Here is a 19373-nt window from a genome sequence, read left to right on the forward strand (position 1 = left end):
GTTCATGGGTTTGATATAACGTACAGACATATCTCCTTTTATTGTACAGTGTGATATCCACTATCATGATTTTATTGTAGAATACGCATGATATGGTATCATGCCTCAGTGTGCTCCACCCTTATCTTTAAATGTCAGGGGTCTTAAGATAACCCTAGAAGAACCATTTGAGTGGACGACTGAAAGCCCTATGACTACTAAACGGATTCTGGACAATATCTCTATAACTCTATGTATCTTAAGATAATGTGTGGCCTTGCAGTCCAGGCAGTAAAGGACCTGTAGCACACTTTATCCTAGGGCAACAGATTGTCTTAGCTTACTTTAAAATACCCATATAAACCAATGACTTACTTAGAACGTACTATTACAGGCATGTCCAACCTCTATATCAAAGAATGTTGGCCAAAGCTGCCCATTTAAGCAGGACCGGCTGACCATCTATTGTGTATGTGGGCCTCTTGACTCTCCCTCAATGGCTGATTTCGGGGGGGGAGGGAGGGGGGGAGGGGAGAAGGATTGGACAGTTAGATTCCAACAAGCCCAATCATTACGTTATTTTGTCTTGGATTATCTCTCCCTATTGAGAACATAAGCACAGCCAAACCAAGCATGCATGTGTAAGGGGGTGGTGGTTGGGAAGAATAGTTGTTGGCCAAACCAGCTTTCAGCTGACGCCTTTCGAATGTATGTGGCCAGCAGTAGTAGTATGGTCTGTAGCAAACAAGGACAATCAAATAAACCACAGAGGCCAAACTAGATAATGATCCATGTGTTTGGTGCTTAGGTTAAAAATCTGGACACCAATAGAGAATAATATTCTTTGCAATTATTTCCATGTATTTTAATTATGCCAATGATAACATGTATCATTTAAAGCATTATTATGTAATTTGTATAGAAAATTTATAGAAATTGTAGTTTTTATTTTGTCTTTTATTTTAGGCAATAAGCAAAACTTGATTTTAAACAGTTTGTGTTTAAAATAAACTAATAGCTTAAAATTACAGATTCCAAGATATTTTGTCAAAAAAATTCTAAAAATCTAACTGGCTTTATTGTTCATCATTTAGGGTCCATTTAATAATTTTTTTCTAAAATGAGGTTTTGTTAAACTTGTTCCTAGTTTATCTCTGCATTTTATCAGCCTTATCCTCTAGACATATCAGTTTGATCTTGTGGGTAAAAAGTTGGAGATTTTTTTTTTTTGTAGCTGGTAGGTAAAAGATAGGAAAGCAATAATTGGCAAGTGACACATATTAAGAAAACACATAAGCAATAGGTCTTACATAAAGAACATACAGTAGGCTTTTTCTTGATCCACAGACGCCCACCAAGTAATTAGTATAAGACAGAGACCAAGACACAGTACATACAGATTTAAAGCAGAAAAGAGCAAGTTAGAGGGAAAAAGAAAGGTTTGTAAGAAGATCACCGTTTTATTGTTCAAAATGTGACTTATCCCCCTGTCTTTTATTTTGTCACATTTTGGGGCGTCTCCCCCTTGCTGGCCAAGGAGGAGAAGGCATTTACTTACATCAAATAACCTTTCTATATATATCTCCTCATTGACCTTATCACGAAGGACATCCTGAGAGTGACGCACAAATGTGACATAGGCATCAGCGAGGTCCATTCCCGGTTTCTGTAGAAAAAATAAATGAAGCACACAGTTAGGAATGGGCTGTATTCAGTGTCCATCAAATATCTCACATTAAAGTTTCTAGTCTAGGCATTCATCAATCAGTTGTATTTCATGGTTACTTCTCCAGTATGGCATAGTATATGTTCTCAATCTTGTACATTACAAATAATCTGAGCATCTGATGCCACACCTTAGGACAATGATACAAAAAGAAAATATCTATCGTAAATGATTTCAACATGGACATGTATTTCATAAATTGGTAATTGCTAAACATCTAAATCATCTACTGATCTGTCTTGAATTTCTAACTAGCATACAACTAGAAACTAAGCAAAGCCATTTCTCTTTTTTTCTAAATATTTTTTCATTTTTAAAACCCCAAAATGGGTTAAAAATGAAAAAAAAAAAATATAGTGTTACTGAATGTCACCAATCCCCTGTCACTACTTTTCCAGGGATGCTGCCTTTGTACCTGCTGCTCTCCACTTCCTGGTCACAAAGGAAATGTCTGGAAATCACTGGCTACACTGGTGACCCGCATCGGCTAGTTATTGGCTAAGCAGATATTTACAGCCATTTCCCAGGTGTCTAAGTATAGATTAGCTAAGTACAGAGTATCATCAGTATAGCAGTGGCACAAGATCATTGAGGTAATGCTTATTTTTATTTTTTTTCTTATTTTGAACCCATTCTATTCATGAAAAAAATATTGTCATCCTCTTGGACAATCCTTTTAGGGGATCAAACACATAGTCGAAAATAGATAAGTAATTCCCGTATATATATGTCCGAAATTATGATATTGCATGGAAGCGCATGGAATTTTTGAGGCTCAAATATTATTTTCAACTTTTGCATACAGTGTTATGTATTACAGTTTATTAAATATGAAGGAGGTGAAAACATTCCAATTTTCCCTGAGAGGGATGAAATATTACCAAACAGAAGACTCTCCCAGATAACAGGTTCAAAAATTTCTCAGCAATTCAAACATTGCGATCTCTGCTTGGTTTGGCTACTTACCACATCGAATCTGGCAACCTCTCAGAGCAGACAGCTTTTAAAAGCTAGAAATATTTTCTTGGAAAACTGCTATATATTATATATAAAATGAACAGATAACCAGAGCCACTGGGGTATTTTTATTCTAGCAATCATTCCATAATTCACATCCTTGGCTTATGGAAACTAAGTCTAAAAATAAAAATATACATTGCCAATAATGTAACGTCTTGGAATCTATTCCACAAGACTTCTCATGTGTCATGCAGCCTTCGAGGTGTTGACACTGCCCTGTAGGGTCTTCAAATTTTAATATTACCTATACTATCTGATATTTCATTATAACACTGCTTGAGGACAGCTGCAGGCTCTCTGTGTTGCTTCTCTTCGGACCAACCATGGATCTCAATTGCGTCTTCAGTAATCCATCCTTAGGTCCTCAATATCAGATCAATGGGGGTCCACTTGTCAACTGTTTGAATAGACTTCTGCTCTCTGGAGCACTGGGTAGTTACCATGAATAGTACTGTAGTGCTAAAGAATCACTCGTGGCCACTACCCAGAATACACAAGCGTGCTTTTTTTTTCCATTGCCTGTTCCAGAGTGCAGCAGCCCATTTAAACAGCGGATCCATGTGGACGGCAGAAGTTAGACCCCCTCTCCCCATCCTATGGAGATGTCATTAGTATTACAGTCACGTAAAAATTTCTTGAACAACGTTCTTCTATTTTATCATAAGGAATGATAAATGACACAATGCAGAGATTTTCCAAAATGTTGAAAATTCTTTGTGTGGTAGTGAATGCTGTCAACGGCCAACAGTACAGATTAGGTCCTCCACACGTGGTCTGATCTCCATCCAGTGGAAAAGTCTAATGAGTCTAGAATCTAGCTTTGAAATTCTGGTCAACCACAGATCTCTGTGGATTTATAGAATGAATTTACATAACTTCTGTCTATGGTTCATGTAGAAGTTTGACTAACCATCATCAATGAAATGTTATCAAGGGAGTGATTTACACTGCTATCTTATTTACCTAAGCAGAAACACAATGTGATAGGTGGCACATTTTGCCTTAAAGGACATACCCATAATTTCACCCAGGTAGCCCCCCTGATTTTAGCATTGGAGCATCTCATGCTACGATGCGCTCTCTTGCCCTGTGCTAAATCGCGCAGGGCGTGGGCTCTTTTGTTTACAATAACACACTGCCGGGTGGAATCTTTTACTGGCTAGGGCAGCGCTAAAGACCACCCATCAGTGCCGGTGACATCACCGGGCTTCCTGGCAGCCCCATGGAGAGCCCAGTTCGTCACCGGAACTCCTGAAAATGCCTTTGCCCTGCGCAATTTAGCGTAGGGCAAAGGAGAGCATCGGAGCATGAACTGCTCCGATGCTTAAAGGGACTCTGTCACCACTTTCTAACCCCCACTTTTAAAACTATAGTTCTGTCCATGGAGCCCCTGTGATTTCAATGGTGTTGTTATATGCGAAATCCGCAGGCTCGTTTTGATAAAAAAAGCTTTTATCTAACCTGTCAGTCATGAGGATAAGGTGCCCAGGGCGTTTCTCCCGGTCTGAACATGCCGCCAGCCGCCGCCGCCGTTGGTGCCCAGCTCCTCCTCTGCCTTGAATTTGCGCCGCCTGAATGTCAAGAAATACGCCTCCGGCTCTCCCTCAGTCCCCCCTCCTTCTTTTCTAAGATCCCGCGCGTGCGGCAGTGTTCGCGTTATCGGGAGGTTGAGCGAAGTGCGCATGCGCATGCGCACTTCGCTCAATGAGGCTGAATCGTAAAGTCTGCACGGGCGCATCAGGCACAGGCCTGTGCGCACGCGCGAAATTTTGGAAAAGGAGGGGGGACTGAGGGAGAGCCGGAGGCGTATTTCTTCACATTCAGGCGGCGCAAATTCAAGGCAGAGGAGGAGCTGGGCACCAACGGCGGCGGCGGCTGGCGGCATGTTCAGACCGGGAGAAACGCCCTGGGCACCTTATCCTCATGACTGACAGGTTAGATAAAAGCTTTTTTTATCAAAACGAGCCTGCGGATTTCGCATATAACAACACCATTGAAATCACAGGGGCTCCATGGACAGAACTATAGTTTTAAAAGTGGGGGTTAGAAAGTGGTGACAGAGTCCCTTTAAGTCAGTGGGGCTGCCTGGGTGAAAAAGGAGGGATGTCTAGGTTCAGCTCTAAACCCAGAAAACCCCTTTAAAGGGGTTGCCCGGGCTTTTACTATTGATGACCTATCCTCAGTATAGGTTATCAATATCAGATTGGCGGGGGTCCGACACCCGGCACCCCCACCTATCAGATGTATGAGGAGACGGCGTGCGCAGTCGGCACGTTCCCTCTCCCTTCTCTCTTCTGCCTGCTGCTGTTTATGGCAAAGACCATAAACAGCAGAAGCGGACAGGAAGAGAGAAGGGAGATGGCACGTGAGCACTGCGCACACCTTATCCCCATACAGATGATCGTTGGTGGTGCCAGTTGTTGGACCCCGACCGATCTGATATTGATGACCTATCCTGAGTAAAAGCCAGGACAACCCCTTTAAACTACACATTAGATTATGTTCAGAAGTCTACATTTTATTCTCGGTCATATGAACTGAGATTCAAGAGCCCTTCTACGGCCTCATGCACATGACTGTATGCATTTTGCGGTCTGAAAAACACGGATCCACAAAATATGCCAGTGTCATATGCGTGTTGCATTCTTTTTTTGTGGACCCATTGAAGTTGTGGACCCATTGACTTCAATGGGTCAGTGGTCTGCATTTTGCTGACATATTTTTCATATATATCTTTTTGCAGAATGGACAGATGATCCGTGTGCTTTCCGCATCCTCATGTCATTTCCACAAAGAATAGAACATGTCATATTCTTGGCTGCAAAATGCAGACTTCAGACTCAATAGGTCTGAAAAAAAAAGTATGCAACATGGACGTCACACGGACGTCATCCGTATTTTGCGGACCGTGAAATACATATGGTCGTGTGCATGAGGCCTAAATATTTTTTCCAAATGAATCATGCAGAACTTCCTCCCTTATGTCGTATGTATAGGCTGTAAAGGCTTCATGTGACATCCTTTGAACAGCTGCTAGCTTCAAGAGAACGAATGCTCCAGGTAAAAAGCTGATTTCAAGCAAAATCTCATTAAAAATTCTGACAGCGCTCATTATGCAGCCAATACATCTTAGCTCCTGATATCAAATATTTTTGCAAACAAATCCTAAATGTGGCATTATAACTGAATTTTAGCTTTCATCCCAAGCCATCAAATCTCTGCAATATGAGTTTGTCAGGCCCTGTGAATTGAAGTTAGTTAACACTCCAGTGTAATTTCCAGGGTGAAAATTAAGAGCATTTGGGGAGCAATAGGATTGTAATTTAACTTTTTTTTTTTTGCTTGCACAAAGCAAACAATTATCAGGCAAGGGAGGAGGGGGGCAATGTATGGCCCTTGAAATGTGGCGACATCTCCTAGCACTTCCTGAAACAATGACAAGGTTCTAATTTGAAATACAATGAGATTAATATAAATGGCATCCAGTGCAAAAAAAATAAAAAATTCATGCAGTAAATGTAGAATATTTTAGATTTATTATTTCTTTATATATATTTATTTTATTTAAATTCCGAGGGTCCATAGAATTAAAATGTCAACAAGTTTAGCTGAAATTTTGATCCGTAATTTTTTTACCTCATTTATATTAAGTGGTGGTGAGAAATGTCAAATTTACTGCGTAGATTACATATTCACTTAGATCTTAGATTTACAAAATACGGACGTAACGGGGCCTCCTCGTCAGTCCAGGCCCTCCATAATTTGTAAATAAAGCTTTACGTGCATTCAATGTTATTGTCTATAATGGTTTTCACTTCAGTTGCTCAGCATTATCCCTCCGCTATGTTATACACTGTGCACAAAAAAAAAAGCAGTACCACAATGATGACTCTTTCGGAAGAAACAGAACCAACTGAAACATTTGGCCAGTAGATATAATTTCCCTTTTATGTGGAGTTCTTACCGTTTCTAAGGTTTTGAAAAAAAAAAACTTCCGCAAGACAATGGCTCAGTAAATTACAGTGGTTTTATATCAGCTTTCCTAATTAAGGAAAGGGCTCTCGTAACTCAATCTAGGTGTCTCTCATCCTGTCTGCAATATATTCTTTACCATTAACCCCTTAGCATCTGGCAAAATTGTAGCTCTAAATTGTATAATACTGTATTCTGACTGTCATTTATGTGTAAGAAGATGGACGGAATAAATAAGTATGAGTTTACAAGATATAAAAAAATGTGTGAATAGACACCAAATGCACAATTGTTTCATTCAAAAATAATTATTTAAACATTAAAATATCTATCTATTTATCTATCTCAAATCTATCTATCTGTTATCTATCAATCAATTATCTATCTATTTATCTATCTAGCTCATATATATAACTCTTCTACATATATATATATATATATATATATATATATATACACAGACACATAAAATATCAGTTATACATCTATTGTGTGCTTAAGTTTTACTAGTTAACTAGTCTTTACTATTATTTGAAAACATTAAATTACAGTCCATATTTTTATATGATATAATTTTCTATAGATAAAAAAACTATTTTAAAAAAGTTATTATTTTTTTTACAAGTCTAAACCTGCAACACATTGATGATTCATTTTAATCAAATAGACACCTTCCCAACGTCACCTCTAATTCAATTTTTGAAATGATTGCGGCCAAGAAAATGAACATACAAAAATTTCTACACTTAACACGCTCTTTAAAAAAAAAAATGGTATCTGAGCTTTGCATTAATTTTTTTAATACTATATCATGGCCCAGATAAAAATCGGATTTAGAAGAATATATAGACAAGCTTTAAAGTATTAATTTGTTCACGAAAGGTGGAATTTAGTCAGGAGTGTAACAGTTTAAATAATGAATTTACTTTTAAGTGTTGTACATTTATAAAAGCGAAGCATGAAATCGAAATCTTACAGTCAATATTCATGTGCTTAACCTCAATTTAAATGCAAATGTCTAGCCAAGTTTAAGTACTCTATTTATAAACCATGAGAGGCTATTTCATTAGTAAGTCATGTACCACTGATAACGTTGTTATAAGATTATATTGCTGTCAAATCAGGACTTGGGTTACACATTATTAGTAAAAAAATAAAAATAATAAATCAGATTTTTTACTATGCCTTTTAGTGAACATATTCATTAGAAAATATAATTGTATCTAAAATAAAACCTATATAATAGGTAAAAATGTTACTCTTTGTTGTCCTTTGTTCCCTGTAGGCTAAAATATTGCATAAATAGGTTAAATTGTAAAATGGTAGGCTACAAATGCTAAAATCTGAACTTGTAGCATTGCATTTATTTAGAAACAAATATGAAATATGTATGTATATATATATATATATATATATATACGGCATATATTAAAACAAATACAATATTATAAAAATTCTAAAAAATTAAAATACACTTACTGGAACATCCACGTACTTGGAAGCTGCTTTGACCTTTAATGAAAAAGGACACTTAAATAAGGTTATTTTATTCTATTTTTTAATCCATAAATGGATAAAGATTGTAGGAATGAATGATGGCATAGATGATTCAAAATGCCACTTTATAGGAAATTCTCATCTCCGAGCTTTTTGTTAATTGCCCTGAAAGTGATACCTGCCTAGTTGATGGGTAGAATTTATGCCTTATGAACTGAGTTGCTTTCAATTGATGATGTTCCAAAAGCAAATTACGTAGCTATTGTTTCAGGAAACGTGTAAGGGAAAGTATATTGTGTTCCACACCATTACCCAAGAATTATACGTTTTACACAGTACACGACGTAAAGTTGAAAAAAATGAATTGTACTTGTTTTTTATATACTTTTTTTTTTGAATCCATTATTGTATACCTATTACAGTTACCATTTATTACACTCACATTCACTTACTTTATTTATATTAGCTATGAACAGGTTGATACAATTCAATGTATTCGCAAGCTACGGATCTCTAAGCACAAGTTTATCTGATGCCCTATAATATATTGAAAGATGTAATGTTCCAAAAAAAGATAAATGAATGAAAAGTAATATTGGAATAATGCAGAAAACTTGACCACTTACTGTAAATGAAAGAAATGAAGAAAATAAGGTCCCTTCATCATATCTGGAAAGTTTAGAAAGCACTCCCTCGAGAATTGTCACAAACTAGTGATACAAAATATATAAATGTCATTGAGAATTACAGACGAGTTTTTGAAAAGCACATATTTCATATATTTTTTTAGATTTATTAATATAATTGCTAGTAAGATCATTAAAATAATGTACCTAAAAATAAAATATCAAACATCTGTATCATTCTGTATGGCAATGAGAAAAATACTAACATAATAGCAATGAAATAAGGTTAAAAAAAAACTGACAAAAAAAATTAGGCTATCCTGTAATGTCAAGAGTAATAAATTTTTGACTTATAATAGCAATAGTGAAAGATTACATCTTTCTGGGATTATATAGTGGACTATTATTATTGATGATAGACACTACTACGGTTTTTGCCAATACACATTCGCATATAGTCAGACAGTACATAGAATGCCTCACAATGTTACTTTGCAGTAATTTGGGGACCTCTACGATAATGGTTAGAAAGGCCTATTATTCATGCTTATTATAATAAATAACACATACTAGATGTATGATAGCTATATCAAAGTGGTATTGCATAAGAATAAAAAAAAAAGTCCAAAATGTGTTTAAAGGGATTATTTGGGTATTGTCATTTTTGTAAAATTAACTAGGATGGCCCTCAACAATCCCCCACTGCTGACACTTGATGCTGCTCCACTGCCTCTACTTTCTACTGCCAGTGCGACACACAGAAAATGGCTGCCAATGCCTGTTCAGCCAATCACTGACTGCAAAGGTAAGTGATTGGTTTAATGGTCATTTACAGCCATTTCTAGTGTGTTGATCCGGGATGAGTGGAAAATTAATGGGGACCAAAACAGCATTTGATAGGCAGTGATGTTGTATCAGTGAGGTGAGTAATGATTATATATATATATATTTATTTTTTTTATCCCATACTGGCCTTTTTTTTTCACAAAAAAAATGCAAAACATCTACAGGGGCCCCTGGGGGTTAAATTAGCAGGAAATGCCTATGTAATACCCGGCAAAGTCAAAGTGTAGAAAGCTGGAGTGAATTATTCTTTTTGGAAATTTGTCCCATATAGCTGAAAAATAACACAGTAAAAAACAGTACATACATACATTTTGTAAGTAAATATATACTTGTGGTTTTATAAAAGAAAAAATGCAACCAATGGGACATGCTGAGGTTTTAGGACATGCCTTTAACTCCTTAATGATCACCCACTGTCTTCTGATGGTGGGCTTTGCAGGTACTCAGTCTGCAGTGACTTCCTTTGGCATCACTACAGTTGAGGGGGGTTAAGAGCTGTTGGAGCACTCCTTTGGTAAGAAGCGGCTGTTAATAACAGCCTGGGTTCTTGGCGGAGGCTGCTGCTTCACAGCCATGGTCAGAGGGAGCTTTGAACCCATCTGTTAAACCTTTGACCATACCCCCTGCGATCTGATCGGATACTGGAGGAGCAATCCGCAGTCAGCCCTGAGGACCCATGAAGGACCTTAGGGCTGCTGTTGCGGCACACAAGTGTTGCCCTAACATCAACTTGCATCATACAGAGTATAATGTTTTAAAATAGCATACAAGAGTATGCTAATACTTTGTAAATATTAAATAGTAATATATAAGTTATAAAATAATAATCCCATAATGGGATTTTAAAAAATTTATGTTGTGACATGTTTATACATCTTCAAGATAGGTCATCTATATCAAATTAGGGGGTGTCCAATGTCCGGTGAGCCGCTGTTGGGGAGGCTATGGTGCTCCTTGCAGCTTACTAAGCACAGTATCGTCCATTGGACAGTGGCCGTGCTTTGTATTGCAGCTCAGCACTATTTACTTGAATGGGACTGAGCTGCGCCTAGGCCATGTGACCGATGAACGGGATGTCACAGGCCTAGGAAGAGGCGTTGCATCCTCATCAAACAGCTGATTGGTGGGGGTGCAGGGAGTTGAAGTCCTGAGGATAGGTGCTCAGTATTACACACACAGACAACCGCTTTTATACATAGCTAAAAATACCTTAAATATATATATATATATATATACATATATATATATATATATATATATATATATAAAAATACAGTATAAAAGTTACTTTTTAGAGTAACTAAAAATACAAAAAGGACAAAAAGAAAATAACAGACCTGGTTGGCAGAATTACAATTGGCCTGAAACATATACGTGTTTTATATGGGTCATGACATCTGAGACAGAATTTACCTTTGCAACTAAAAGTGTGATCATTTCTTTAACTGTTTCTTCAATTAGCTCATCAATTTTTGAATGGTACTGGTGCTAAAAAAAAAACGAAGACAGAAAAAGGCAAAATATTAGAACACTGAATATACAATGACACAGGAATCATCAGTCTTTTTCGGAACTCAAAATTCCTATGTTACTTTTTTTAATTTTAAAAGTATCAGCTGTGAAAATAAGCTGTTAATGAACCTGACTATCCTTTTTGTAGACGCCATGCACAGTAACATAGAAAAAAATCAACAAAAATAATTAAAAGATGGCACATGATGATATTTTCATTAGATTTTCATTTCTTTTGAGTAGAATTTGCCGAAAGTACCATCCCCAAAATGATAACATTTTTAAAGGATGGAGTAATTAAAATATATCTCCGAACATTCATTTTCACTTGTTTGCATTAATGTCTGTTTAAAATGCTAATTAAGTCAAAACAATGAGGATGTTGACAGAAGGGAGGAAAAAAACTGAAATAAATGCTAATTATACATTAGGGAGTGAGGGGTGACATTACAGTTGAAAATGTTAGACACACTTACCCACTGTTTAGCAAACTTTCAGATGAATGGGAACAGAAATAATGAGGAAGGTGTGGGAGACATAAAACAAAAATCAATGGAGGTGAAACAAAATGTAGCATGAGAACCAAACAGGATGAAAATAAAAAAAGGACATGCAATGGAAATGTGATATGAACAATAAAAAGAACATATGATGGAAGTGTGATAAAAAAAAAAAATCTTTTCTATGGAGGTTGCAACCCACCTTCTGGAAGCAGAAGGTTGAATTTTCACAACTCAAGCAATGAAAATAGAGATAAATTAGACTGATCCGTATAAGTCACAGCACTTGGGATATACTTATCATAGGACCACTAGAGATTCGATTTGGCCGAATCGGTTGACAAATCTGATTCGGGTTGGAACTGATTCCAGCTGAATCAAAAGTTCTCCAATTGGCCTGAAAATGTGTGTATGACACTCTGAGGTCTGTAACCCATGAGCAATACAAGTATCTATCTATCTATCTATCTATCTATCTACCTACCTATCTACAGTACCTATCAATCTACCTATCTATCTCTTTATTATCTATCCATCTATCTATCTATCTATCTATCTATCTATCTATCTATCTACTCTCTATTAAATAGCCTTACAGTCATACACAATATACTTCATTAAAGGGGTTGTCCCACGAAAAATATTCTACAGTTTTCAAACAAGCCCCTACATCTGAATACTTTTGTAATTGCGTACAATTAAATATTTAGCATAGCCACTGAATTATTCAATAAAATGTATCTGTATAGCACCACCCACTGTTTGTTTTTTGTCTCATTTCTTTGACCTGCTCACTGAGATGGCCGCACATGCTCAGTTTCACCCTTTAACTGCCTCCTGAGCTGTGATAGGGAGAGCTGAGACACGCCCCCTGAGCTGGGATAGGGAGAGCTGAGACACACCCCCTGAGCTGGGATAGGGAGAGCTGAGACACGCCTCCTGAGCTGCAGCAGAAAAGATACCAGAGTTTATTGGCTCAGGTTGCCCTCAGAACTGCTTTGCATTTTTCTATACCCAAAAATGCTCCAATAATACAAACAAAGTCATATGATCGGTCATAAAGTCACAGAATCCCAGTGGCTTCCATTGGACCCCTTTAGTTTAATACCAGACACAATGTGGCTGACTGTGTCTGGTACTGCACCTCAGCCTGTTGAATAAAACTGTCCGGAGATGCGGTATCAGACATGGTGGCATGGAAACGCTTGCTTGTGTTCCTAATAATGTCAATGGGTTGTGCCACTCCAGTGAAAGCTGCTGCCTGTTCTTTCCTTGGATGGTTCGGGGTCAAGTGGACTGCAAAACCCGTCATTGTAAAATCTCAGAAATCCCCTTTACTTGTACTGTTAAAACAAATAACTATATCTCTTAAATCTCATCGACATAATCAAGGCAACATATATATATTTTGTATCTCTTTACACAAGTCTTTCACAAATTGAAGTGTATTTCCTAGGGGGCAGATACTTCTACAGAAAAAACTCTGTACGGGAAGTAAACAGGTGACCGAAACATTCCATTAATTAACGAGTAATGCATAATTCTCACTTACTGTGATATGTACATATGAAAAGTTTATTTTTATTTTAGCTTTATCGCAAGCAACCTGTCATGGCTAACTATGGTGTAAAAAAATGTCAATAATATATTCACGAAAAACACAATAATTAGGAATTTCAGATTTGAAATAATTATAATGCCATAAACAACAGGTGGTATTGCAGTGTGTTCGTAACTGGCTGTTTGGACGCCATATGAACTAAGGAGAAGAGATATTTCTCGGGAGTAGAGATGTGTAAATCGACAATGATAAACCGGTGGCATACACCAATCCATACACCGAAATTCTGGAGCTCCAGGCAGCTTCCACTGAATGAGCTACATCTCACTGATATGTCAAGTGCAGCAGGGTTAGCAGAGTGCTCGCTTGTTAACTTACAGTTGATAAATTATGGGTTTTAGCAAAATGATAATGACTAGACTTGTGCAAAATAATACAGCGTGAAATGTATTGACAGGCATATCATGCAGATGATTTTCAATTAAATCCTTTCTCCGGGAATTTATGTGAAAAAAAAAAAAATATAACAACGTAACAGACATCCATTATCTGTGGCTTCAAAGACTAAACAACTTGGCTACAACTACAATGCGGAGAACGAAAACATTTCTTGATCTTTGCTTATTTATGTAATTAATGTAATTGTGTCCCTCTTGATAATTATCCGAAAAATTAAAATCTATATGTAGCTAGCCACGCATGAAAAAGAAAATCGCACGGCAAATAAATTACCTACAAAAAAAATAAAAATAAAAATCTAAATAAGTTTTTTAAATTGAATAAATAACAATATCAAATATATTAATATAACTAGTTTGAGACCACAATAAATCTGTCCAAAATGGCCTAAAAATAAAAATACTTTTTATTTGCATTACTTTAAGTCTGCAATAGAACTAATAGGTTCAAAATGTAAAATACTACTACTACTACTTATAATAATGATAATAATAAAAATAAATGTTAATAATAATAATAGATGTAATGTATATATTGATAATTGTGTAATCATAATCTAGAAAAAAGACATCCTTAAAAAAAAATATTACAATAAAATATTTCTAGATGTGCAGAGGGTACTAAAGTATTATATTTATTAAAAATAAAATCACATAAATAGCATATAAACAAAAAATGTGCTGCAGCCTAAAGAAATAATATTGTGTAAAAAAATTTATAGTTATCATTTTATTATGACAAGTTGCAATAAAATTGTGTTTTTTTAATAACAAATATAACTCTAGAATATGCTAGCTAAAACTACTGTAAAAGAATAAATGCTCAAATAAAAATAAATAAGTTTTGTTTGGTTTCTATATTTAATAATGTATATAAAAATGAAAACAAACGATGTATTTGTCCAAAACATTTCTGAAACTAGTATGATATGGGAGCAGCTGTAAAAACGAGCATTTAGTGCTTTAGTTGCATTCAGCTGCAATAAGGATCAAACTGAGGGAAATGTTTTTAACAAACTAGTAAAATATGTTATCAGGGAAATAGTGGATGGTCTCCTAATGTATTTAAAAGTAAAAAGTACTTTACTGTAGTGGGAAAATAGCTTTGAAATTGAAAGTCTGACTTATAATAAGTAGAGATGAAAAAAACTGAGAATGAATAACTATATAGATATGAGATAGATAGATAGATAGATAGATAGATGATAGATATAGATAGATAGATATATAGTAGCAGAGAAGTACATAGATCTCATAGGGTCCCAAAGCAAAACTTGGATGGGCTGGTGAGGACTAGTGTTGATCGCGGTGTTGAGCTGAATACCGCGTATGCTTGAGTGCGATGCTTGAGTCTCTTCCCCGCATGTTTGGCGCATGCTACGCAGCCAATAAACATGCAGGTAAGTACTGCCCTCACTGTAATGCCAGTAGCCATGTTGGCTGCTGGCATTACAGTGATTGGCTGGCTGGAACGCATCATCGTGGTTCGGCTCAGTGTTAGGGTCCATTCACACATCCTTAGCGTGTTTTGGAGATCCACAGATCTGCAGATCTGCAAAACACGGACACCGGCAATGTGCGTTCCACATTTTGTGGACCGCACATCGCCGGCACTAATAGAATATGCCTATTCTTGTCCAAAATTGCAGACAAGAATAGGACATGTTCTATTTTTTCGGGAACGGAATCGCGGACTCGGAAGTGCGTGTACGCAATTCCGTATCCGGGCAGCACATCGTGCTGCCCCATAGAAATGAATAGTTCCGCAATTCCATTCTGCAAAATGCGGAACAAAATTGCGGATGTGTGAATAGGGCCTTAGTCAGAGAGAGCTGTGCTGTAGAAGGGACAGATAGTGTAGGGAATTGATTCAATTGAATTTTATTTTTTTGTTAGGCAGGGTTGGTGTTAGAGACCCAAAAGTCCTTTGGTGACAGCGACATTACCTGCGCTACATCTCCTGTATAATGTTTGCCCATCCTAAATATCTGTGACATTCAGTCTAATTTATTTGCGCATACACTTACAAAACCTGCGCTACTGTACGTGTGACATACTTGCAAGCATATATAACATTTAATATGCTCAAGGCGAGCAGTAAGAGACTGGGAAGTGGCTGTGCTGCTGATGGTGCACGCAGAGGCTGTTGCCCTGGGCGCGGCGAAACTGTGCCTGCTGCCAGAGCACAAGAAACACACTCATCCACGATACCTAGCTTCATGTCACAGTTTGCAGGGCGGTGGAAGACACCACTCTCGAAGTCAGACCAGTGCGACCAGGTGGTTGGTTGGATTGCAGCAGATAATGCTTCCAGTCAGTTAAGCATCACCCTATCTTCCACAAAGTCCAGTCTCACTAGCAGGGCCGTCTTTAACGCGGGCCCAAGGCAGCTGCCTCTTGAGCCCTGCTGGCCACTGCCCTGGGTGTCAGGCTGTCAGCTACACAGGGGGGTGCTGCCATGCCATGCCTGCCGACACTCCAGGCAGCGAACTGTGAGAGCTGTGATTCTCTAAAGAACCTTAGATGACATCATCACCATGTGACCAGTAACCTAGCAATATTACTGGTCACATGGCTATGAGGTAATCAAAGGTCCTTTCTTTCTACCAGGAGTGTTGCTGCAGGAGAAGTTTGCCTTAACTGTGGAGCTTTTTTTGTGAAGATTACATCAGGAAAAGGTGACAGGGGCTGTTATACTAATATACTGTAAGCTACTGTATACTGTGGGGTGCTGTATACTGTGAGGTGCTGTATACTGTGGGGTGCTATACTGCTCTACTGCATACTTTGGGGTGTTGTATACTGTGGTGTGCTATACTGCTCTACTCTATCCTATAGGGGGCTGTATACTGTGGGGTGCTATGCTGCTCTACTGTATACTGTGGGGTGCTGTATACTGTGGGATGTTGTATACCGTGGGGTGCTGTATACTGTGGGGTGCTATACTGCTCTACTGTATACTGTGGGGTGCTGTATACTGTGGGGTGTTATACTGCTCTACTGTATACTGTGGGGTGCTGTATACTGTGGGATGCTGTATATTGTGGGGTGCTATACTGCTCTACTGTATACTGTGGGGTGCTGTATACTGTGGGATACTGTATATTGTGGGGTGCTATACTGCTCTACTGTATACTGTGGGGTGCTGTATATTGTGGGGTGCTATACTGCTCTACTGTATACTGTGGGGTGCTGTATACTGTGAGGTGCTGTATTCAGTTTAGTTTGGGGTTCTGTATACTGTATACTGTGAGGAGCTGTATTCTGTATAGTTTGGGGTGCTGTATACTGTATACTGTGAGGTGCTGTATACCATGAGGTGCTGTATATTGTGGAGTGCTATACTGCTCTACTGTATACTGTGGGTGCTGTATATTGTGGGGTGCTGTATACTGGGGAGGTGCTGTATACTGTATGGTTTTGGGTGCTGTATACTGTATACTGTGAGGTGCTTTATACTGTGAGGTGCTGTATATTGTGGGGTGCTATACTGCTCTGCTGTATACTGTGAGGTGCTGTATACTGTGGGGTGCTGTATACTGCGGTGTGCTATACTGCTCTACTGTATACTGTGGGGTGCTGTATACTGTGGGGTGCTATACTGCTCTACTATAAACTGTGGGGTGCTGTATACTGTATAGTGTGGGGTGCTGTATAGTGTGGGGTGCTGTATACTGTGGGGTGCTGTATACTATAGGGTGCTATACTGCATACTGTGGGATGCTGGGGTGCACTGTAACGCTAAGGTGACCTGAGTCCCGTTATCCTTCCTGAACTGCAGAGTGGTGCCCACTTCCAGCCTGAGCCCAGCTGCCCAGAGCACTAATCCTGAGCCGCTGCAGTCTTCAGAACTGGAAGTATTTACAGTCATTCACTGTACTCTACGAGGTGTGTGGATTTTTTGTGTGTGTTTGTTGTGGTGGAGGGTGTGATTGCATGCTAGGGTGTGGGAAGACGGGATCCAGGGGGTCCAAGTAAATTCTTGCCCAGGGTCCAATCAATAATAAAGACGGCCCTGCTCAGTAGCCAAGAGTCTGGTCAACAAAATCCTCACCCTGATCCTCCTTCCTCCCACCATGGAGAGTCTTGGCAAACAAGTGATCCCACACTCGGATATTCCAAGGAGCTCTTTTCAGTGCCATTCCTTGATTTGGGTCTCGCGCCAAGGCCGCTTGAAGAGGGACATGAGGAGAGCTTGTGCCCTGATTCCCAAACTCTTGAGCATCCACAGTCAGAAGAAGATGATGGTGGTGAACGGCAATTAGTGTTTCACGAGGTGGATGATGATCATGAGACACAGTTGCCAATAAGTCAACCGCAATTAGTGTCTCAAGAGGTTCATGATGAGAATGAGACACAGTTGTCAATAAGTGAGGTTCTTCTTAGGTCCAGGTGGTGGACGATGAAATCACTGACCCAACCTGAATAGGTGGAAAGCCGGATGAGGACAGCAGTACATAAGGGGAGGGATCTGCAGCACCGCAACAGGCTGGAAGAGGCAGGGGTGTGGGAGAAGGCGGGCCACACAAAACAGGCCCGGAACTGTTCCTCGAAGCACCCCCTTGCGGCAATCTCCCTTGCCAAGGGGTAGGTGTTCCCCAATTTGGCGCTTTTTTGAGGAAAAAATTATAAAAGAATTGTAATTTGCCTGTGCCGTACTAAAATGAGCAGGGGCGTGAACACTAGCAGCATCACCACCACCAGCATGATCCGCCACATGGCATCAAAGCGCCCTAATAAGTGGGCCGAATGCCTGGGTTCACAATTAGTGTCTGCGGGTCACACCACTGCCTCCTCTTCCCATGTGTTACATGCTGGCCAATCTTCTGTCCAAGACGCAGGCCCAGATGCCTCCTGCCCTGCACCTGGACCTTCGCAAGCACCATCAGCTAGCACATCCACTTCTGAGTCCCAGCGCAGCGTACAGATGTTCATAACCCAGGCCTTGGAATAAAAGCGCAAAAACCCAGCCACCCACCCACAGGCCATAGCACTAAATGCGCACTTTTCCAAATTGCTGGCCCTGGAAATGTTGCCATTTAGGCTTGTGGACACAGAGGATTTCCGCAGCCTGATAGCGGTGGACATCCCTCGTTACTCAATCCCCAGCCGCCACTTTTTTGCCCAGTGTACCGTCCCCGCCTTACACCAGCATATGTCCCGCAACAGCGTTGGTCTCGTGCCCTGACCAACGCAGTTATTGGGAAGGTCCACTAAACGACTGACACATGGACAAGTGCTTTTGGCCAGGGATGCTACATTTCCCTGACGGCACACTGGGTGAACGTTGTGGAGGCTGGGATCGAGTCATACCCAGGTGGTACCGATGCCAAGGATTGCAAGCCCTACTTCCATCAGGATTTCTGCCACCACCGACATTAGTGGCTGCAACCCCCCCCCCCTTCTCCTTTTCCACCTCCTCCTCCAGTTCCATCTCTGAATTTTCATCTTGCCGCACCAGTCAGCCATCAGTCAGTAGCTGGAAGCAGTGTAGCACTGCAGTGGGGAAACAGCAACAGGCCGCGCTGAAACATATTTGCTTAGGTGACAAACAGCACAGCGCCGCAGAGCTATAGCAGGATATAAGCTCCTCCCGCCACTCAACCTACAACCAGGCATGGTTGAGTCTGATAATGGCTGTAACTTGGTGGCGGCTTTGGAGCTTGGCAATCTTAC

The 19373-nt window shown here is 39.3% G+C and overlaps 1 protein-coding gene across 8 annotated transcripts in view; it reads right to left on the minus strand.

Annotated features, from left to right (window-relative positions):
* Nucleotides 1-19373, minus strand: part of CADPS (calcium dependent secretion activator) — a 448325-nt gene that overhangs the window by 39467 nt on the left and 389485 nt on the right. For 6 of the 8 annotated variants that reach the window (XM_044300700.1, XM_044300697.1, XM_044300696.1 and 3 more), the window contains 4 exons: nucleotides 11080-11154; nucleotides 8821-8904; nucleotides 8177-8209; nucleotides 1538-1645 (listed from right to left, as the gene is read on the minus strand). In XM_044300700.1, the coding sequence (XP_044156635.1) occupies nucleotides 1538-1645; nucleotides 8177-8209; nucleotides 8821-8904; nucleotides 11080-11154 (300 nt within the window). Of the gene's footprint in view, nucleotides 1-1537; nucleotides 1646-8176; nucleotides 8210-8820; nucleotides 8905-11079; nucleotides 11155-11654; nucleotides 11670-19373 lie in introns of all 8 variants that reach the window. The other 2 variants (XM_044300699.1, XM_044300692.1) reach the window with 2 other exon arrangements.

Source organism: Bufo gargarizans, chromosome 7 (assembly GCF_014858855.1).
Source record: "Bufo gargarizans isolate SCDJY-AF-19 chromosome 7, ASM1485885v1, whole genome shotgun sequence".
Lineage (NCBI taxonomy): Eukaryota > Metazoa > Chordata > Amphibia > Anura > Bufonidae > Bufo > Bufo gargarizans.